Raw genomic sequence first — 23,572 nt, 5'->3', positions numbered from 1 at the left:
CGATCAGAAGGTCGGCAGTTTGGCAGTTTGAATCCCGAGTGCCGTGTAACAGAGTGAGCTCCTGTTACTCGTCCCAGCTTCTGCCAACCTAGCAGTTCAAAAGCACGTAAAAATGCAAGTAGAAAAATAGGGACCACTACGGTGGGAAGGTAACAGCGTTCCGTGCGCCTTTGGCATCTAGTCATGCCAGCCACATGACCACAGAGACGTCCTCGGACAAGCGCTGGCTCTTCGGCTCTGAAACAGAGATGAGCACCGGCCCCTAGAGTCGGAAACGACTAGCACACATGTGTGGGGGAAGCTTTACCTTTACCTATCCTTTAGAACGATCCTGTTTCCTAGCCTTCCAGCCTACAGTCCTCTCTAGCAGGATAGGTGGCATACAAGTTTGAAAATAAATAAAAGGCCAGCAAACACAATATTTCTGAAGGGTAGGAAGGCTTTTTTTCCCCTGCTTTTCTGTTCAGAAAGATTGCATTTGCTAGCTTTTTGACTTGAAAGCTAGCGAGTGCAATGTTTCTGAAGGGCAGAAAGCCTGAAAAGCAGAAAGCTAGCTAAAGCAGTGATTTTAAAGGTTAAAAAGTCTAGCAAACGGAGAGGATGAAAACTGCTTCACTGGGCCAGAGAAAAGAAGCTCATGTCTTTGGAATCCGAGTTTCTTTTCTCTGTTCCAGCATAGCAATTCCCTTCTGTACCTGGAGGGAAGGACTGTTCTCTTTGGCTTTGTCCATTTCATGGACCAAAACTGGGAGGTCCAGAAATTGCAGTCATTGAGCAAAGTAGTCACATGGATGCCTCACTTTGTGATTGCAATAACTTATAACCAATACCCAGGCCTAATTGTGTTCATAAGTTGAGGACTAACTGTAGAGTAAATTTTACAATTAAAATGCTTCATATAGTTGCAATTACATTTTTTTTGTTAATTTTTTTTTCTATTAAAGGCACAGCTCTTAAATCTACTTTTTTTCAGCCTATGTTATGCTACAGCAGTCTTAGAAAATATAAGTATGCATTGAATCACTGAATATTGGCTCTGTGGAGTTTAGTAATTCATACGGTAGATCTCTGAATATATTTTGTACTGTTCAAGTCTTTGTCATAAAGCTAGAGCAATGTTTCTCAATATTGGAAACTTTTAGATGTGCAGACTTTAACTCCCAGAATTCTCCAGCCAACATGCCTTAATATTGCTTGATATAAATTTCTTGGTGTATGTACAGATGGCACAGAGTTATTTTGATTTTGTTTTAATACTATATTTTCCTTTTGACTTATAGTATAACTTGGATAAGGAAAAGGATCCTGTGGTTATTATCACTTCTACTACTGGTACAGGAGAGCTTCCAGATACTGCAATCAAATTTATAAAGGAAATTAATGACAAAAGTTTGCCATCTGATCACTTGTCTCATATACGATATGGACTGCTAGGTAAATGACTTATAAAATTACTGTTCTCATGAGGAAGGGGAAAAAATCTCAGCTATGTATATCTTATGGAGTAAATTAAAAAAAATTCTCTACCTTCTATTTTTGCCTGAGAAATAGATTTTAAAAAATCTAAATAAAATAAATGTTTCTAAAATAAAGAAACTAGGTAACATAAAATAAATCATAGAGATAAAAATAAAATACAATTTAACAGCCTATAAATAACAAGCCAAATCCAACGAAACTTGAAACAGTGTCATCGGTGTTTTGTTAAAGAATGATGGGAAAAAATGGCTTTTATAAATAATACTTTAAATAGTGAAAGAACCACGTGATTTCTCTAAAGGACAATTTTTATGTGCAAATTATAAAATATTTATTTTATTTAAAACATACAGCTGCCCATCTTTCAGGTAACTCTGGGCTATTCCCAAATTACAAAATATCTAAATGATACATAAATTCAACTATTTCCGTAACTTGTGTGTGAAATTACTTCGATCTCTGAGCACTGAAGAGTAATTTGCTGAAGCAACTTCATTTATCTCTGGGTAGACACTGTTGCTTACCTGAGATTGAAAACTGAGTCCTTTGCTCCCCTTAATGCCTCTCCTTTTGGGATTACATGTAGGATTCACCCCAGATCACTTTATTGTTTGGGCAATTTAAATGTTCAAAAGTTCCTGAGTCGTCGTCTACTCCCTCAGAAATACCTTGCACATCAGTAGCTAACAAAGACTGAACACAGTTCTTCCATACTGCAGAGCCTCAATTCAGTTACCTGTCACTCAAGCCAGCTGTTTTAATTATTTTTGTTAGGTTTTATTTTTCTTTTTAATTAGCTTACTCAATATAATTTATAAAGCTGTCCAAATCTCTCATGACTCTGGGCAGAGGACACCACTAAGAAGAGTGGAAAACAATATAATAAAAGACAATTATGTCTGGATAGAACGATAAAACACACAATGAACGTATATATTTCCATAATATTTCCCTCCCCTTCCCCCCATCTGCCCTATCCAAAGCCTGCTTGGGAACAAAAGCAATTCTTTTTTAGAAAGAAAATTTTATATTATTTTAAAGGACCATTGAGCAAAGACAAGTTAAATCTTGAGAGGGGGAATACTTTTCCAGAGGGCAGATGCTACAATAGAGAAGCCCTTATTCCTGTGTCCCATTAGATGATAGTGTTTGATCAGTGAGACTCAGAGCATGCCAACTCTATCCAGATGTACTGCACTGGAGATAGTAATTCCTCAGACAGGCAGTGCCACGAAGGGCAGAATAGGTAATAACCCACACTTTGAATTGCACATGGAAACTTAAGTGGAAACCAATGCAGGTCACGAAGAAGATGCTCCTGCATCATGTACCATTTGCAGTTTACATATGATCTTCAAGGGCAGCCCCAAGTAAAGTGCATTGCAGTTCCCTATATGCAGGGTGACGAAGGAATAAATGAGTGATTCAACTGCACATCACCTCCCAGCTGGCCTTCACCAACTGGGACGGATACTCATATTCCATCTTACTCCAAAAGGAACTCACCATTTCTGAAGTTCTTTCTGGTTGGTTTAGATTTAGATTTATTAAATTTATATGCCGCCTTTCTCCCCAAGGACTCAGGGCGGCTCACAACAATAAAAAATTAAAAAAACATAAAGTACAAAATTTAAAAAAGAATTAAACAATGGATGTAAAAATAAATGACAATTTAACCCAATAAAAGCCAAATTTAAAACCATAGTCAGTCCAGGCCCGCTTATTGGAACATCCATGTCTTCAGGTCACGGCGGAAGGACCGAAGGTCAGGGGCCGTCCGCAGCTCCGGAGGCAGTTCATTCCAGAGGGTCGGCGTGCCCACAGAGAAGGCTCTCCCCCTGGGGGTCGCCAGCCGGCATTGCTTAGCCGATGGAATCCTGAGGAGGCCGACTCTGTGGGAGCGAACCAGGCGATGGGAGGTTGACAGTGGCAGCAGGTGGTCTTGCAAGTACCCCGGGCCTAAGCCATGTAGGACTTTAAAGGTAATTACCAGCACCTTGAATCGCACCCGGAGGGCAACCGGAAGCCAATGCAGCTCGCACAGGAGTGGTGTAACATGGGAGTATCAAGATCCTCCCATAAGCACCCGTGCGGCTGCATTTTCCACCAGCTAAAGCCTCCGGGTGCACTTCAAGGGCAGCCCCATGTAGAGAGCATTACAGTAATCCAGGTGAGAAGTGACAGGAGCATGGGTGACCGTGCATAGGGCGAGAAAGGGGCGCAACTGGCACACCAGGCGAACCTGTGCAAAGGCCCCCTTGGTCACAGCAGTTAGATGAACTTCCAAGTTAAGCTGTGAATCCAGGAGGACACCCAAGTTGTGGGCCCTTTCTGAGGGGGGCAGTACCTCCCCCCCATCAAAAGAGATGGAACATGTTGGACAATACGAGATGCCGGTATCCACAGCCACTCGGTCTTGGAGGGGTTCAGCCTGAGCCTGTTCCTTCGCATCCAGACCCACACCCTATTGTCTGTATGGAATATATACTAATTTGATTTCTATGGAGATCAAAAGAAACTGAAGCTCTTCCATAGACAGAGGCTATAGAAAATTCCTTTGTTTGCAGTCAAATGCAGATATTGGAATGTATGTCTAAGCTAGTTGAGGAATTCTGACTAGAATTTCCCCAGTACAATCTTTACAGAGAAGTGTACTAGAATATAGATGTGATGTTGACTCATTCTAGGATTTTGGGATGGGGGATGTAGAGATGGGTTGTTTCTTGTATTTTTTGTTTGTTTTTCTAATGCTTGAGTATAATTTTAAATTCATTTTGGAATTCTTTGTCTGTTTACATGATCTGGATGTCTGATGCGAGTTTAATCCTTAGTTTGATCTTCTCAGGTCTAGGAGATTCTGAATACACATTCTTCTGCAATGGTGGGAAAATAATAGACAAACGATTTCTGGAACTTGGGGCTCAACGGTTTTGTGAAGTAGGATTAGCTGATGACGCTGTAGGGTAAGAACCTAATTTCTTTCTGATAAGTTTTATTTTAATTTCTTTCCAACATACTTATATTTCATATAAATATGAAATACTGTTTTTACTTTATGGAATAATGCTGGTCCCATAACAACAAATGAGGAGGGGAAGGTTTAAAAGCCGGAAAAAATATGTCAGGAAGTTGGCTAGAGTTGACATAGCTTTGTGCTACCCATCCTGGTCTTGACTCCTGGAACAACTGCGTTAGCACAAGTTAAAGCTGAGATTCCCTCATCTCAGTTGAGACAAGACTTTGGCTCTTTTGCCTGTTGGCAGAACTATTGTCATGGCCCATGACAGATTATGACTCCGAAGAAGTTGCTCCAGCTGAACCAGTGGAATGTCAGCCTCGAGCGACACTAAGCCAAAATCACCTGAAGTTGATTAGATTCAGGCACCATGAGAATAGCCGAATGATTAAAGACAACTGGTTGCAGGCTGATTTAAGAGGTACCCATGTGTTTCTCCATTTTATTTCCTGCTCTGGCATGTCATTCCTGAGAATCCTGATTGTGAAACTCTAGCTTTGACTGGCTGACAGACCTGACTTGCATCTCTGAACTTTGGACTGGATTTCAACTACTCTTCTGCCCAATCCTATTGAAAGTGAAACCACCCAAAACCACCCTGGCCAGCATTTTTTTCCCCCAAGACATTTGTTGATTTACATTTCTTTCCTTATCAGCTGTTATTTGCTGAGCCTTGAGTAAACTGTCATCTTTATCATTTTACCTTGATTCTATATCACAGGTTTCAAAGGCCGTTGGGCCACAGTTTGACACCCCTGTTCTATATCAATTCCAGAAAATATTTGTATCTTAAGTTCATTAAGGTGATGTTTGGGTGAGCTTGTAGAGAAAAGGATGTAGGTTAGCCTTTCTTTTCTTTGCAACAGTAAGTTCTTATATCTTTCTTTGTGAAAATGCTCACATAAGGATTTCCAAAAAGTATGTTTGTTATTGTGGCATTTATGGGCTTTCTTTATCAGCCGCCAATTAAATATTAGCTCTCGACTTAAGTAGAATTGGGACTAGAATTTTGGTCGCTAGGCGATAATAGTAATTAAGCAAGTCATCAGGTGACCAGATCCAATTTTATGACCATTTTACCACAGTCCTTAAGCGAATCATGTGGTCCTTAAGCAAACTAAGCTTTCCCAATTGACCTTGCCTGTCAGAAGCTGGCTGGGAAGGTTGCAAATTGCAATAATGTGAGCATAATAGTCTGCAACCGTTGTCAGTTCAGGCTGGTTGTCAAACACCTGAATTGTGTTCATGTGGCCGCAGGGGGGGGGGATGCGATGGTTATATTATCGAGGGTGAGTCATAAGTCACCTTTTTTGAAGCCACCATAGTTCCAAACTGTCATTAAATAGCTGTAAGTCGAGGGCTACCTGCAATAACTGTTGTTCTATTTAATTTAAAGTCTAGCCTCTTTCAAGTCCCTTGGTGTCTGTAGAGAGATATCTGTATTGCTTTCTGAGCAACAGAACGGAAGTGGATTATCAGTGTTTTCCTTCAGCCTAAAATCCCACTATGGTCTTCATCCAAGCAGCAACCACGATCAACTCTGCTTATTTTCTGAGCAGTGACAAATCATTTCCAGGTTATTGGCAAGCAAACTACATGGATATGACCATGAAGTCACCCTCAAGTCAAGACCAAGTCAAAAGAGATGATTTTGCCCTGATCTTTTCATTTATTTACTCTCTTGGATTTTTGTTTCAGGTTGGAGCTGGTGGTTGAACCATGGATTGCTGGGCTTTGGATTGCACTTAATCAAGAGTTTGCATCTAGAAAAGAAGACAAAAATGTATCTTTTTGTGCCAACAAGTTTTCTAATCTAAGTATAGGCCTCCAAGCAGAATGCTTGAACACTGAAGATTCCGGTGTGAAAAATAATATTTCATTGAAAGAAGATACTGACTCGGAACTTCCTACTGAAAACTCTCAACCATCACTTTCTTTCTCAGTGCCTCCACTCTCAAAGGCTACACTTAATATTCCTGCTTTGCCACCGGAATACCTAGAGGTGCAGTTTGAAGAAAGCTGTGGTCAGGTAGAATCTCCCATATTAAAGATGGCGTAGCCATAAATACCTCAGAATCTGGAATCTTGAATTTTGCTTTAGAATTCATGCTAAACATATAGAAGAGTCTTTACAATTTTTATGTGTTTCTAAAATTATAATTGAGTAGCTGATAAATTAGGAAAACATGGATATTAGCATGAATTCTTCAACATCAGCCTATCTTATTCAGACTTACCGTAATTAGATCTTTAATATAAAGTTTTTTTCTTGTAAGTTAGTTTGCAGTCCTCTGATACCTACAAAGCAAGGACTAGAATTCAGCAAAGTCTAGGTTCCTTGGAGTGGGGAAATTGTGCCGAGATTCCTTGTTCTACCACCTATTAAAAGCAAATTTGGGCTTTGCTCCTTTGATATTCATATTCCAATAGAGGAAAAGGCTTAAAATATATGGATGTCATGTGAAAATGAGGGTGACACGTGTTCCATCAGGTGGAAAATAAATATTCTGTGTTGAAATGTGTGGCCCTAAAAGGGCTTTATTTGGGTGGATTGTTCATCAAGTGTAAATATCAAACATCTTGTGTAATTATTTCTTGTAATTATTTCTTTGAATTAAACCTCTGTCAATTTATTTGCAGAATGCCAGCCTACTTTATACTTCAGAGAACTCCATTTATCGTGTTCCTGTCACCAAGGCCATTCAACTTACTAGGGATGATGCAGTGAAAAAAACGTTGCTGGTTGAACTGGATATTTCTGTAAGTTGATGGATGTTTTTAATTACTTCAGCTGATATTGATAAAAATAGAACTGCAATATGTATTTCAATGTGATGTATTGCTAATCAAAGCTTCAGCAAGCCAACTCTGCTTTCCCTGCACTGGTTTATTTTAGATAGTTGGCATTCAGTGTTCGCTGGGGAATTAAATCTTTATTTAACTAATGTAGGGTTTCCTCACTTGTGTGTATGCATGTAAAGGAGGTATTCTAAAAGCCTCTTTGATCTCTAAATTATGGAATTTGATATTCTTTCATATTAGTTGGGTAATAAGTAAAACAAAACCCAGAAAATGGCGCAGTTTAGAAATTAAAATAAGGGAAAAGCAAGCGGGATAGGAGGAGCTGGATCTCAGTATAGAACTTGTCTAAACTAGGCTGATATTAGAGGGTCTAATTAATCTTTTCTTGGAAGTGAGTGGGAGGATAAATGCAGAAGCAAGCTGGGAAAAGGTAAGAAAAGTGGTATAGAGGGTAAAAAAGGAAGGCTAATCAGAAAACACTTCTTAATGTTGACATATATTTAATCACAAATGTATTGGCTAAGGCTTCACTGTTGATAGGTTTATAAAGTAAACAAGACAAGAACAGCAGAAATGTAATACCTAATTTGGGCAATTCAGTAAAAAGAATTAGAATCAGTATTCCAGATGTGGAATCTGCCGCTGAAGTGAGGGAAGGAATTTAAGTAACTGGCTACCCTGGAATCGCTGAAGGGGAGCAAGTGATGGAGACCAGACCTTCCCCTCACCCCAACCTTGAATTGCTTATCTAGATGTTCTGCAGTGAATGCAGTTAGTTTGGTGAGATTCCTATAAATAGGTAAAATGGCAATATACACACTTATCTGATAAATTCTCAATGTCATTCTGGTTGATTGTTCCTTCAGTGCATCTGTGATTATGTTAGAGGAAACAGAAAAGGTTAAGGACAAATATCCCAGGTCCCTGGGAAAGACACAATAAGTTAAGAAAAATGCAAAATCCAGTCTAAATATCTGGCTGACTGTGCAAATAATAATAATGATGATGATGATGATGATGATGATGATGATGATGATGATGATGATTTGAATACAGGAAACAACATTTAACTATCAGCCGGGAGATGCCTTTAATATAATTTGTCCCAATAGTGCACTGGAGGTGGAGGAACTTCTTGATATTTTGGGACTCTTGGGAAAAAAAGATCATTTTGTTTGCTTAAGAGTTAAGGAAGGCACTAAAAAGAGAGGTAAGTTATATGTCAGTTTTACAAGGCATATTATGCTACCTTTTCAGAAGTAATGTAGTCTCGTGAGTTATATTCCTATTTTTGTCTGGAGACTGTCTTTCATTAATTTATATAATTAAAATAAACACACATCTTTTTATGCTTTTTTATTTACAATAATGCATGCTAGCTCAAATGCCATCAGCAGATGACATTTGATGAGGTTGTAGGTTTGGCTTCCCCCTCAAATGGTTGTGTGAATCATTGCATTATTTTTGCTGTTAGGTTTATTTACAGCTTAGGCTTGTGTTCATATACATATACACTTTTATCCAACTTACAGGTTTATTTTCTATTACATAGACTTGAATTTATAAACTTAATCTTATTTTTGTTGAATTTATTTGGATCTTTTATTTATTTATTTATTTATTGATGGGATTTATATCCCGCCCTATCTCCTGAAGGACTCAGGGCGGCTCACAGTAAAACATATAATAAGTGCATAAATCAAGATAAAATGAAATTGAGAACATCAGTGCAATAAAAAATTAGAGAATTTAAAAATGAATTAAAAATACTAAATATAAATTAATTAAAATGCCTGTCAGTCTAGGTCAGCTTGGTGGAACAGGTGTGTTTTGAGGCCGCGGCGAAAGGATTGGAGGTTTTGGGCTATCCGAAGCTCAGGGGGGAGCTGATTCCATAGGGTTGGTGCTCCCACAGAGAAGGCCTTCCCCCTGGGGGTCGCCAGCCGACATTGCCTAGCTGACGGTACCCTGAGGAGGCCTTCTCTGTGTGAGCGTACTGGACGATGGGAATTTGTTCCCGGCAGCAGATGGTCCTGCAAGTATCCCGGACCTAAGCCATGTAGGGCTTTAAAGGTAAGTACCAGCACCTTAAATCTCACCCGGAGGGCAACTGGTAGCCAATGCAGCTCACGCAGGAGGGGTGTAATATGGGAGTATCGGGAAGCTCCCATCACAACCCGTGCAGCTGCATTCTGCACCAGCTGAAGCCTCCGGGTGGTCTTTAAGGGCAGCCCCATGTAGAGAGCATTACAGTAATCAATACGGGAGGTAACGAGTGCGTGGGTGACTGTACGTAGGGCATCTCGGTCCAAAAAGGGGCGCAATTGGTATATAAGACGAATCTGGGCAAATGCCCCCCTAGCCACAGTTCCAATGTGATCTTCAAAACTGAAATGTGATCTTCAAAACTTTATCAAAAGCATCCTTTCAGAAGTCAGATCAATTTACATAAAATTGCCTTGCCTCAGTATAAAATGGAGGAGACATAGAAGTGCCCTTGGGACAATGTCAGTTTGTCTCTGATTCATAAGAAACTGTCCTCTGATTCTGTCATTGCCAAATAAAAGAAAGAAAATCCTTTCATAACTGAAATCTGGGCTCTGCTTGGGGTATATACTAACTTACTGTTCTGCATCTCAGTATCAGTCAAATAGTTAATCCATAAAGAAAATTATCTCAATCTTGCTCAGCTGGGTGCCAGTAAACTATGTTGGAACTTGTGACTCCCAGAATTCCACAATGGCTGGAATTTCGGGGATGCTGTCACAGGAATGCTGGAGCGTTCCAAGTTGGGGAATATCATTCCAGGAATTTTCCCTGGGGGTTTCTTTCCCTCCCGAACTTTACATTCTAAGATCCCTTCTGAAAAGATACGTTCTTAGGACATTCTTTTATCCAACTGTAATACAAATGGATTTCCACTCAGGCATAGAACTTCCCATTGATCTCTTTCTTTGCACACCCACAAAATCTGCTGTAAAAGCTCCTTTCAGTCTGTCATTTAGATACAAATGGACCTCACTGGATGCAAACTATCTGCAGTTGATCTTGTTAAGTTTTAACATTATGCCAAGAATGCTTCTGCACATGGTACTTGAAGTGTTTCAGGGAGGGTTTTCTCTTTTGTTAATACAAATTTTATTGATTTTCTAAGATTTCATTCACATATTTGAAAAGCAACATGGTGACTAAGTAGTAGTGATTCAATTACATACAGATATCATTAGTACAGATTTCAGATTGCTACCATAAACATTTCCTCTCTTTTTCCCTTCATATATACTGTCTATTGTAAATTAAAAGACAAATTTTATCTTATCAATCACATAGAAGATAGCTTTCTTACATATATCCAACACACATTCTAGTTGTTTTAGCATACAATCTTTTAGACAATCAATGACCTAATAGATTTTTCAGTTTTAATTTCCACTAACATTTAGATTTAACATTTGATATTTATCATTCCCAATTTTTTAATATACTCCCAATTCATCTATCATTATTCCTCACAGTCTAATATTCAAAATACACATCCTGTCTACTTAACTTCTGAACCTCTATGTCAACAAGTTAAGGATACAATATGATATCCTTCCTTTTTGCTAGTTTTTTAAAGTTATAATCAAAATTTCTTTTTATTTCAGTATTTAATACTTCCTCTCTCTTCCTCTTTGTATCTGCTATCTCTTGCTTAAACTAATAATTTTTGTTTTTAACGTTCCATATAGACTTATTTATTACTTTTAACAATAAGTTTTTAACTTATCTACATTGTTCACCCTTACATGACCTTTATACACAAATCAATATTCAAATTAGCTGTTAGTATTTATAGTGCTAAACTTTAATGACCAAATTTTTTTCTTTATCTCACTTCATAACAACATCTTGTGTTCAACATGCACATCTTATCTATTTAAGTACATTCTGTTTTAGATTTCAATAAGATGGTCGAAACTCCATTCTTCTTGAGTCTTGTTCTGGCTTTTTTCCTTTGCCAAATCATCTTTCACGTCCTTGTTTTTCGGTCATTGAACCAGTCTCCTTGTAATATCATGTATATTAATTGATATTGACAAAACCATCCGGTCGCTATTTTTTTTGAGGACTTGTAGCTCTAGTGGGTCATCTCTTTATTCTTCCATATCGACTTGGTTGTTCTGAATTGTTTATCTTCTCATCCAACTGGTTTTTTTTTCTATATCCTCTAGTTCCTTCTGAGTTGTATAAGAAACCTTTTCCTTTTTCAAAGTTGTTGATGTCTTCTCTGAATTTTCAAATGTCAATATTTGTTGAATAGTTTAAATAGATTAAATACATTCTTAGCTATGGTCAAAAAGAATAAGAAATTGAGGGAATAAATATATATTAAATTAGGAGGGATACATATTTTAAGTTGTATGTTATTTTTTGTATCTCAGTGCTTTTTTCTTTTCTTTTTTCTTCTTTTTTTCCTCTTTTTGTCTCTCTCCTCTTTTCTTTTCTCTTTCTACTTTTTTACTTATTGATTAAGAAATATAAAACTATGAGAGGGCTTATATGGAAAAAATAGAATCAAATCCACCAATATAAATGTAGTTAATTGTTGAAAAAAGTGTCACTAGTAAGAATATTTAGAATCTGGAGGGAGAAATAGCTGAAATAAGCAAGGTAACAGGATTTACGATAAGGCAACTAAAATGTCAAATAGGATTATTGGAAAAACTATATACTTAATTGTTGTTAATCAAAATAATGAGAATTGTCTTAATCTAATGTTTTGCAAAGAAAGATACTTTGGAGAAAGGGGAAATCAAATGAAATTAACATATGGAATATAGATTATAGAAATCAATTGTTAAAGATTGTCTTATAAATGTTACCCAGACAACATACTGTTTACAAATTACTGAATTATTTATGTTATGTTAAAAAATATCAATAAAATATATACAAAAAAAAAAAAAGAAAAGTTGCCTGGTGGAAAATGTGACTTCGGCTGTTCACAGCCTAGGGACGAGCCATAATGGCCAGTCCTTTCGTCTGCCAGTTTGGAGGGAATGCCAGGTCTAACGGGAGAGTTGAAGCTCTCCCGCGATCCAGCGAGCACCCCTCCTTGCTGGTCGCCTCTTTGGGGCGACTTTCGGCCCATTTCAGGGTCCCCCAGCGATGCAAAACTGGATGGGGGAGAAAAAGCAAGTCTCCCAGCCGTCCAGAGCGGCTGCGTGGCAAACCGGAAGTCTCTTTCAGGCAGGGTTTTCTATTTACCCCTCAGGATTATCCTCTAAGAGTTTTGGGCTTGTCAGTTACGAGCATGCTCACTGCAGTCCTCAGAATATATGGGCAAATCATATCCCAGGTCTTGCTTTATACTACCTGATCCAAAGGAGTTGGGTTGCTTTGTAGATTTCCAATTAATTATATAGAAGATGAAGGTTTTTCTATATGGTCTCTGTTTTAACTTATATTATTCTTTTAACATAGGTGCAACATTGCCACAGTATATACCAGATAAGAATACTGTTAAATTTATTTTTACAAGTTGTCTGGAAATCAGAGCAGTTCCCAAAAAGGTATTTTTTCTATTTATTTTTTTCATGTAGTCAGTAACTATAATTCTTGGTACAGAGCAAGATTCACTTTGAGTCTAGACCAAATGCCATTTTAGTTTGTCTCTTGTGTTGCAGCTGTGCTGTCTGGTTTCAAATTAAATGTCTTCAAAAGCTAATGTGTTGCTTACTTAACCGTCTAGCCAAGTTGATTGCTGCCTGATGTTGAGAAAAATGCATCATCGTTCTTTCTCTTTCTCTTTTTCATATCTTTGATGGGCAATACAATAAATGTATAAACAGTTGAATATACTTAATGAAATAATTTTATATCACTTCAGAATCAGGAAATGTTTCTATGAACACTATAAAAAAAAGATTTGTCTCTTTTTTGCACTGAATAAAATTACTATTGTGGAGCTCATAGTAATAATCAATTAACTACATGTTTGAATAATGCTGCTTTTGTGTGTGCAGATAATATTACTTTTTCAACTAAATAAGCTGAGTCTGAATACCCAATGTTTAAATTGTATGTCTGCAGATGAACATTTTGATATTTTTTCAGTACAATCCACTAGATGTCATCACCTAACAATCTATGGAGACTTCTATTTACTGGCAGTGTTTCTCAACTTGCTTACATTTTATATATTTATAAAAGCACAATGTATATTAAATTGTGTTTATTTTTCATTTATTTTTATGCATTTCTATAGTTTTAATGTAAGTGTTAAACATATGGGTTGCTTCAAACTCAATTCATACCTGTTTCCTTTTGGTTTGGGGATCCATTTATTATGACTAACTTCATGAGATTGAGTAGGAAGGCTATATTTTAAATAGTGTAGGTTAGTTTTGTTAACTCATGGTCAAGTATGAATTATTTGAATTATTTATTTTTTTAGGCATTTCTGCGCTCTTTGGTAGAATATACCACTGGCAATAGTGAAAAAAGAAGACTTCAAGAATTGTGTAGCAAGCAAGGATCCTCGGATTATAACTCTTTTATAAGGAATCCTAGTGTTAGTTTATTAGATTTGCTCCGGGTTTTCCCAACTTGCAAGCCTCCACTTAGTCTCTTGATTGGTGAGTCGTTTTATGGAATGTTTCAACTAGAGAAAACAAGATACTAAAGATTTATGTATTTAAAAGTTGATGTGCTGCCCACTTTCCAAACAAGCTTAGCTGAATGACCCTAATAAATTTTACACTATGACTTGTCTTGCTGTCTGAGTTATATATTCCATATTAAGTTGTACATCTGGAACAAGAACTAAGTTATGGAGCTATGAATTGGAAAGTCCGTGTTTCAGTCTTGTTTCTGCCATAAATTTAGTGAGTGAATTAGGCCAATTCCTATCTTCAGCCTCACCCTGTACTCATTTTGTAATGTTTGCTTATTTATTTATTTAAAGGTTTTTACAGACCACCTGCACTCATAGGGGATTACAGTCAAAACAGAGAGAAACAAAATTAATAGTCTTAATTAATTAATAGCCTTTTTACTTCAATGCTCAAATGCCTGCAGGAAAATAAGGTCTTCACTGCCTTTTGAAAGGCAAGATGTTTAAGAGAAGTTCTTATGTTCACAGTCTGTTGGCAGTCATAAAAAAGTGCATCAATAGGCTTCACCCAGTTCACACAGCATACGCTTCTTGAGAAACTGAATGGGACAAATGAGTGGTTTTATGTAGATATTAAATAATACGGAAAGGAGGACCAAGCACCATAATGGAATAATTATAGGCACGACTATTATTTCCTCACACATACTCTTAACTGGAATTGCCATTTACTTAGTTTGGAACCATCAAAGAACAGTTCTACCAAATCCCAACAATTATAGATAGTCCAGAAGTTAGTTGGCTGTATGTAAGCTGACAACTCAAAAATGACTCTGGAATTGCCTTGTTAACGATAAAGAATGTTGCCAAAAGATCTAAAGAGATCAGGAAAATTGCACCCTCTCCATACAGGCCTTGAGAAAAATCATCCACCATTGTAACAAAACCATTTATGTGCTGACTGTAAATGATCCAGATAATCCATTTGCTTTAGAACTATCCCTCTGTAACCTGACACCTATTGCCCAGAGACCTCTGCAGGGCATGATGTTTTTATCAAAGAAACAGTATTGTATTTTTGCAATACAAATTCTCTCCTTTCATACATACCTACTCAGGGTTATGGCACATATAGAAAAGAAGTTTACAGCATAACACTTGTTTTCCCCTTGACAACTCTTCTACAGATCCCTCTGCCCACCACAAAACATTGGAGATCAGCCAGTAGTTGTCTCAATGGCTGAATCAAGCCGTACCTCTTCAGGAGGGAATATATCACAGCTTCTTTCATAGTGTTGACACCACCTCTCTCTTAAACCCAATTAACCATCTCCCCAATCTAGCAGTTGAAAGCCTGCCCAACTGTATGAGTATAAATCAAGCTTAGAGGTGATGTTAGATATAGTGGTAGTATTATTGGACTTCTCTATTGGAAGGTTTATAAAAGTTGCAGTCAGAATCCAATATACAGAATGCTTCAGAATGCTTTACGTTTTATACAAATACCTAATTGTTAGAAGATTTAGTGGTTGTTTTGTTTCTGTAAATAGATGAGAGAGGATTCAAGGCTAAACCCTTATACTCACAGGTTTGTTCCTTTTCAGAACATCTTCCAAAGTTGCAAGCCAGACCCTATTCAGTTGCAAGGTAATGTAATTACATTTTAATGGTGAACGGGAAGTGTTTTTCCATTTGTTTAAATGGATCCAATCTTTTTATGGTTGGAGGAGATAACTGAGAAGTTAAATTGAAATCTTGGAAGTGTACTAGCTTAACAGTTGAAGACTGGAGGTCATTTCCAGATATACTTAGTTAGATTTCTTGTGGTTTGTTTCTCAGCACTAGTAACAGCAGAATGAATAGGTGTCTTGGCTAAGCATTATCTCTGTTTTGGAAGTTCCTGTGGTTTGTTGTGGCTCATTTGTCCAAGCAAACCACTGTTTCAAACTGATTCAAGTTGGAGCCAAGTCTCAGGCCTTTGAACTACAAAGCTGTTAGCAGGTTAGCAGCACCTTCTTGGTGTGTGTTTGTGATTCCTCAGCTGTCTTTCTGCAAGGCTAATCATTGGAATTCGGATATACCATGCAGAGAAACTGAACAATATAATCAGAGAACTCTTGGGAATTTTCTTTCCTATTAACTGTCGTAACTGACCACATGCTTTCAGCCTCAGATTCCTATCTGGAATTTTGGACAATAGTAATATCTTATGATCATTCTGAGAATAAAAAGAGTCTCGTAAAGCGCACAGCAGCCTAACTGTCCAGAATAACCCTTGCCTTTGACAGAATACTTTATTATTATTCAACAGAACATTTGGTTTTTCCTTTGACTATTTCATTGCAGTTCGACTTTGTTTCATCCTGGAAAGATGCATTTCATCTTTAATATTCTGGAGTTTCCATCCCACCTAGGTGAACTGCGAAGAGGGGTCTGTACGGGTTGGCTAGCTGATCTGGTTGCCCCAGTCCTTCAGGTGAATCAGAAGAGCAAAGAATTCTTCTCTCCACAGGTATTAACAGTTGACGAAAAGCTTATGTTTTGCAAGGCACAATCTGAGAAAATAATTGCTTCCATTCTTAGTATAGTGATTTGTGGATGGGTAGTAGCAGTTATAGAATATAATTTTAGAGTCCTAGGTAAAGAGATCACTCTACTAGCAGACCTGGTTCTGAAAATGGAAACTTCCACTCTTGAGGGCCAGAATGTTGGATTATTATGTAGGAAGTTTGGATGGATTTGGGAGATGGGAAGATGAGGATGGATGAAAAAGGTAGCTAAATCATAAAATATTGTTGCAGTTAACTGTAAGAACTATCTTTGATAATCATTTTATGATTAATGTACACTGATTTGGGATTGTTGTTGAGAGATATATTATAATTTACAAATTACACATGTTTATTATAATTTTAAAAATAATTTGTATAAAATGATGTACTGTTGGTATGTGACACCACAAAAACTTTCTAGAATGTATAACAGTTCTTCAGCTCTGTCTAGGAAATGTGGAAAACATTTTATCATGCTTGGTGGACTTGTAAAAAAGCTAGAAAATTTGAGGTTTAAATAAAAGAGTGTTAAAGATTAATATTCAACTGAAACCAGATCTTTTCTTATTGGGATTAATGGATAAATAACTAGAAAAGATTTATGGAAGATTATTTTTGTACATAATGTCCACAGTGAGACTAATATGAACAAAGATGGACGGACATACCCAAATGAAATACCCAAAATGGAGAAATAGTTGGTAAAGATAACAGAATTTCCAGAAATGGCAAAATTGACTTATTTAGTTAGAGAAAAGAAAATGCTTAGATTTGTCAGTGACTGGAAATTCTTTTTACTGAAAATGGAAAAAAATGAACTTGTGATTCATAGGTTTGATGTCTAGAAAAAGTAAAATATGGAAAGAAGAGAGCCAGGATGTAATCTTAGAGACAGGATAAAATATAATGTATTTATGACTGCTTCAAAGAAGATTGATAGCCAATGCTTCACCTCCTTTTTCCTTTTTTTCTCTTTTTACTAACCACGTTTTCTTTTCCTTGACTTTCTTTTTTTTTTGTCTTTACAAATATTTCTTTAATAAAAATTAAGTAAAAAAGAGCATAATAATAATAATAATTCTGTTGAAGAGTATATAAATAATCTAAGAATTTCAGAATTCGTTTGTAGGAAACAAACCACTTCTAGTGACAAGAATCAACTTGCAACCATATGAAGTGCTCTATGGCCAAAAGGGAAATGGCAGTTATTTAAAACAGAAATTATTTCATGACATCAAGTATTTGCTAAAAGAAACAGCAGGGATCTTTGCAGCTGTATGAAAAACGCTTATAATGACACAAGCCTTTCATTTGTTACATTAACAGAAACTATGTTTTAAAGAAGCGAGGCCTGTGACTTTTACTGTTCTTTTGTCTGTGACCTTCTTAACAATCTATCATAATTGTTCCTTTCAAAACTGTCATACCATGCTGTGGTAGAAAATGTCAAAGACAAATGTTGCACTTGGTAAACCAATTTCTGATGTTAGAAATTGAGTTTCTGTCATCTTATTTCACCTCCTTTCAGTAGAAATCATTAATTATTTCGTACTTTAATCATTCCTGTGTATCTTCTTTTTTTTATAAAAATAAAATAAAATCAGGAATCATGCCTAATCACTGTGGGAGAGGATATTGGTTTGTACGTTTTCTTCAGTTTCATTTTAATTGCATTTTAGATCAACATAACGTCTCGCCTATCAAATGTTTTCCACCTACCAGACAACCCATCTGTTCCTTTTATTATGGTTGGTCCAGGAACTGGAATTGCACCATTTATCAGCTTTCTTCAGCATAGGCAAGTCTTTTAAATATGTCAGTCTGTCACCAACAACCTACTTTCTAGCTTCTGTTGATGAGTGGAAACACTCTGAAAATGTTTACCTGATCACGAACAATCAGATATGATTGTATGCCATGGAGACAGAGTCCTTTGTCTCGCGAGGCATGTCTTCTATGAATGAGATCTTCAACCAGTCCAATTGTATTATTACAGAGCATAAGCTATGGGGAATTGCTGGCTTGGGAGATCTTGTTTTTTGCTAGAGATTTACATTTGTTTTATTATTATTATTATTATTATTATTGTTGTTGTTGTTGTTGTTGTTGTTGTTGTTGTTGTTGTTATTCTGTTGCCTTCAAGTGATTATTTGTCATCTTTTTCCTGTTTTGAAAAATTCTCCCCCATCCCACTGTTAGTAGTTTAGTATAGGTTTTAGGCGGAGGGGTGTTTGCTTTTTCCCCCCTCTTGCTACATAGCTGTTTTTATTAGCAATAGCAATAGCACTTAGACATATATACCGCTTCACAGTGCTTTACAGCCCTCGCTAAGTGGTTTACAGAGTCAGCATATTGCCTCCAACAATCTGGGTCCTCATTTGACCGACCTCAGAAGGATGGAAGACTGAGTCAATCATGAATCAAAATGCAGAACTGCTGGCAGCCAGCAGTCAGTACTGCATTCTAACCACTGTGCCACCATGGCGCTGTAGCAACCTAGGTTTCTATATAGTCTTTACACTAAAGTAATATATTGCTATAGTGCTATTTACTGTAATTTATAAGAAGTAACATTAATAATTAACATGGTAGTGTTTTTAAAGATTAATAAAATTATTATGTTTTAAAAGTGTATAAAAGTATAGGCAGTCTCACTGCATGCTTCTTATGTGTAATGAATGGTGAAAAGACCAACCTAGATTAAACTCTAGTATTCCCAATTAATCATATCTGTGATAATGTCTGTTTTTTCCCCCTCTTCACTTCAATTTTCCCAGAGGTTGCCTTTCAAATATGAATTTGATCTGACCTTGTTTAACTTTTGAGTTAAGCCAGATGATGCTAGTTAAGCAAAATAGAATCCCAATATCTTATTTCCAGTTCATCTTGGTTTAATAGATTACAACTACGCTAAATGAAATATTCAAGTTACTTGTTTGCATACGTTGTTATTTCAGGAGCATTTTATGCAAATTAGGGAATAAAAGCTTCGAATTAGTTTTGTTCGCTGTGATAGTATGTTATGATCATAGATGCTTGGAAAGTTGCTTGGATTAGTTTGGTTTCAACTTACCATTTCTTTTCAGTATGTCAAAGGTTCTTTTATTGGTTGATGTGAGCTGCAGCTTTTTAAACATCACATCAGTTATGCTTGAAGACAATAACTGTCAAAGCTGAACTGTAGATGTGCAGAACATCCTAAGTTCAATATTTGACCCTTTTTTCATTCCAAAAACATTGCAATTTATTCATTTAATTAGCATGAGTTTACCACATCAAACTTTACGCTTCATTTTGTAATATAGGGAAGAGTAATAAGGAGAGTTTTCTAGAAAAGTAGCCGTATGTGGAGCATGAAATTGAATGGTTGCCATGCCAAATGACTTCTTTTAAAAACTGAGTCATAAATTCGTAGAATAGCATTAATTGAGATAGCCAGGCACTGCCCTGGAAAATGGAGAGGCAACAGATTGGTTGTCATTACTGTTAATAATGCAAGTCAGTGCTTAACAAGCTGCTGGGACCAATTTGTTCCATATTATTAAAATAGCCAATGCATGTTATATGCAGCTATGAGACGAGTAAAATGTTGATTTAGTTACAACAGAAAGCATTTCAGGGTTATAAGGCCATTCTGATCCGATAATGGACTGAGTGAATATCAAGTAGGAGAAATAGGATCTATGTTAATCTACAAGAAATATGTCTAAAAGCCCCTCCTATTTATGTGAAACACTGCAGCATTGTGTTTAATTGACTTAGTGTATTTCTACTATTGTAAGTATAGTTGAATGTACACCTGTTCCTCAGGTTTCAACCATAAAGTGTTGTCTAGATAGGTAAAGGTTTGTGGATGGTATTTGCAGTTCCCAGACTTGAATTTTACTGAATATTTGTGGAGAAATGTCAGATATACAATACATGAAGGAGCTTTAAGAATATTTCTAACCTAGAAGAGTTCTTGAAGAATAGGAGGGAAAATCCGAAAGAAATATAGGTACTTAACTATAAAGGAAAAAACAACAACAAGCTTCTGCCAAAGGAGATGCTGCATAGTACTAATCTGAAAGGGTGACCTAACTGCCGAAACTGTCATCTTCACTTTTTGTTATTCTGAATCTGTAAATTGCTACACTAAATAGTATATGTTTATTTAAAGTTGCAGAAAGGTTTTAGCTTGTGTTAGCTTTTCTTCATTTAGGGATTCATTGAAATGTGCAGTTTGATGAGTGCTTAAACTTTTGCACACGATGATCCCTAATTCCAGATTAGCACAGAGTTATTGGTAAATGGAATTGATTGATCAAGAGTTTCAATTTGCTCTCAGATTCTAGGTGTAAAGTACCTTGCTACCATAACTGAGGGCATTATTAAGTGCAAAACAGTAATTTCATTACAATGGGAGTCTCAGATCCAGAATCCTTTACAATGCTGTGCAGGTATAATTCTTCTGTACAATTTATATTAATAATGGAAGATACGGGTTACTCTTTGTATGTAAAAATAAATATTTTGCTACACATATTGTAAATTTTAGGTTTAATAATCTGTTTCTCCTTCAGGAACTAATAACAGCTTAGCTTTTCAGATAGAAGCTATGCATTATCCGTTTTATAACTGCATTGTTTTTGATTGGATTTTTTTTTAGGCAGAAGCTCAGAGAAAAGCACGCAGATTATATGTTTGGAGAGACGTGGTTGTTTTTTGGCTGCCGCTATAAGGCCAGAGATTACTTGTTCCGGTAAGTTTTTCTTCTGCTCCTTCTTAGGAGCATTTTAACGTTGAGAAGTTGTCCACCGGAACCATAATTTCTTCATTCCAACCTCTTCTTTGGTTTTCTCCTTCAGAGATGAGCTCAGCAGCTTTCTTGAAAATGGCGTGTTAACTTACCTGATACTTTGCTTCTCAAGAGATGTTCCGGCTGTAGCCAAAACCGCCCCTCCTAAGTACGTTCAAGATAACCTCCGGCTTTATTGTAAAGAGATTAGTAGGATTTTGCTACAGGAGAAAGGATATTTTTATGTGTGTGGGTGAGTAATGCTAAATTTTTATAAGCGTTGGAGATGCAAGAATGTGTTAAACAGTTTGCGGCTGTGAGCTTAGCATGTATAAACACCAACCTTCAGGCTTTCATCACTGGCAATACAAAAAGTGAGAGCTAAATAATATAAAACCCCCAAATCAATGAGAAATCCAGGTGTTTTTGTGGTTATGACTTTTTTTTAAAGACAAGGAAATCCTGGAGGCAGTTTTCATTACTGCTCTCAGTGGGAAGATGACAGGATAACAATAAAAGTTGCTTGAAAGACTGAAGAAAAATGAAATCGGGTTACAAGTTAAGGCAAGTAAGGGGGCTAGGATGCAGAGAAAAAAGGCAAGATTAAACAACCCTAAACAGGCTAAAAACACCAGTTAGAGAAATCTTGTCTCTTGCCTCATACTGATATATAGGTACTGAGTAAGCAGCATTATAGTTGTTCATTTATTTATTGAAGAAAATGATCCAAAGTTATATGTTTGTGTATGGTAAAATATGTGACATTTTAGTAACTGATGTAATGTAACTTGGGCAGCTGTATCTGCAACTAAATGTTCTTGAGAACTGTTGATTAGTCCTGCATATCAGCTTGCATGGATTTTGGCCAATTTCTTCTTATAAAACACCTTTAACTCAGGAGCGTTGGATTAAAATGAAGACTTGGACTTGCCCATTCAAACGTTAACTTTCTTCTGCTTGAAAGATTTCTTTATTTAATTTGCTATCTATCTTGCCACAAAGTTGTACAATTTTTTTGGTTGTAGAGTTTTAATATTTTGGATCGTTGTGTTGCTACACGATTCACTTTCTCTTGAGTTTCAGTTCACAGACACAAACAGACATGCACCCTGGCATTTTCCTGTAGAATTTTCTGGTAAACTTCAGAATCCATAGTTCCATCAATGGTGGCAACTTCTCTTGGTCCAGAGGTGTCACTGTGTTTTTTCTAGTTTTGCCAGCTTTGTTCATTTCTGTCTGTACATTTTCCCCTGCTCTCTGCACCTGTGTTACTATCTTATCATGTAACCATAGTGAATTGTCACATGTTCAGCCATGTTATAGTTTTACTCTGTTTTGTCCTACTAAGTGCGCATGTCTAGAAAATGGGCTCAAACTATGATAATGCCACCACCATGGGATGCGATAAGATAGTAGTAAATCTTCTGCCAACCTAGCAGTTCAAAAGCACGTAAAAATGCAAGTAGAAAAATAGGGACCACTACGGTGGGAAGGTAACAGCGTTCCATGCACCTTTGGCATCTAGTCATGCTGGCCACATGACCACGGAGACGTCCTCGGACAAGCGCTGGCTCTTTGGCTTTGAAACGGAGATGAGCACCAGCCCCTAGAATTGGAAAAGACTAGCACGCATGTGTGGGGGAACCTTTACCTAAAATAATAATAATAATAAATAATAATAATAATAATAAATAATAATAATAATAATAATAATAATAATAATAATAATAATAATAATAATAATAATAATAATAATAATAATAATAATAGTTGGAAGGTACCTTGGAGGTCATCTAGTCCAACCCTCTGCTCAGGCACAAAACCTTATACCATTTCAGGCAAATGGCTGTCCAGTCTCTTCTTAAAAACTTCCAGTGTTGGAGCATTCACAACTTCTGTAGGCAGGTTGTTCCACTGGTTAATTGTTCTAACTGTCAGGAAGTTTCTCCTTAGTTCTAGGTTGCTTCTCTCCTTGACTAGTTTCCATCCGTTGCTTCTTGTCCTGCCTTTGGGCACTTTGGAGAATAGCTTGAAACTTCTGCTTGATTGCAGTCTTTGTCTTTCACCAAATGTAATGCTTTTCATCGAAGCCAAAAAGTTTTATTTTGGTTTCATCTATCCACAGAACATTCTTCCATTAGTCTTCTGGCTTATCCACATGATCTTTCACAAACTGTAGACAGACAGCAATATTCATTTTTGGAGAGTAGTATCTTTCTCCTTGCAATCTTGCCACACACACCCCATTGTTGTTCAGTGTTCTCTTGATGGTAGGCTCATGAATACTGGCATTTGCCAACGCAAAATAGACCTTCAGTTCCTTAGATATTTCCCTGGATTTATTTGAG

The 23,572-nt window shown here is 36.8% G+C and overlaps 1 protein-coding gene across 5 annotated transcripts in view; it reads left to right on the top strand.

The window, feature by feature from the left end:
• MTRR (5-methyltetrahydrofolate-homocysteine methyltransferase reductase) overlaps positions 1–23,572 on the top strand; it is a 29,146-nt gene that overhangs the window by 2,640 nt on the left and 2,934 nt on the right. For 4 of the 5 annotated variants that reach the window (XM_083360632.1, XM_083360630.1, XM_083360633.1 and 1 more), the window contains 12 exons: positions 1,281–1,434; positions 4,325–4,442; positions 6,194–6,524; positions 7,136–7,255; positions 8,354–8,507; positions 12,764–12,852; positions 13,737–13,917; positions 15,500–15,542; positions 16,242–16,407; positions 18,127–18,249; positions 21,100–21,188; positions 21,295–21,477. In XM_083360632.1, coding sequence (XP_083216758.1) covers positions 1,281–1,434; positions 4,325–4,442; positions 6,194–6,524; positions 7,136–7,255; positions 8,354–8,507; positions 12,764–12,852; positions 13,737–13,917; positions 15,500–15,542; positions 16,242–16,407; positions 18,127–18,249; positions 21,100–21,188; positions 21,295–21,477 — 1,751 coding nt within the window. The remainder of the gene's footprint in view (positions 1–1,280; positions 1,435–4,324; positions 4,443–6,193; positions 6,525–7,135; positions 7,256–8,353; positions 8,508–12,763; positions 12,853–13,736; positions 13,918–15,499; positions 15,543–16,241; positions 16,408–18,126; positions 18,250–21,099; positions 21,189–21,294; positions 21,478–23,572) is intronic. The other variant, XM_083360634.1, reaches the window with a different exon arrangement.

This window comes from Vipera ursinii, assembly GCF_947247035.1.
Source record: "Vipera ursinii genome assembly, chromosome: 3".
NCBI classification, from domain to species: Eukaryota; Metazoa; Chordata; class Lepidosauria; order Squamata; family Viperidae; genus Vipera; species Vipera ursinii.
Note: the sequence above shows the minus strand (reverse complement) of the source record. Positions and strands in the feature narration are given on the sequence as shown.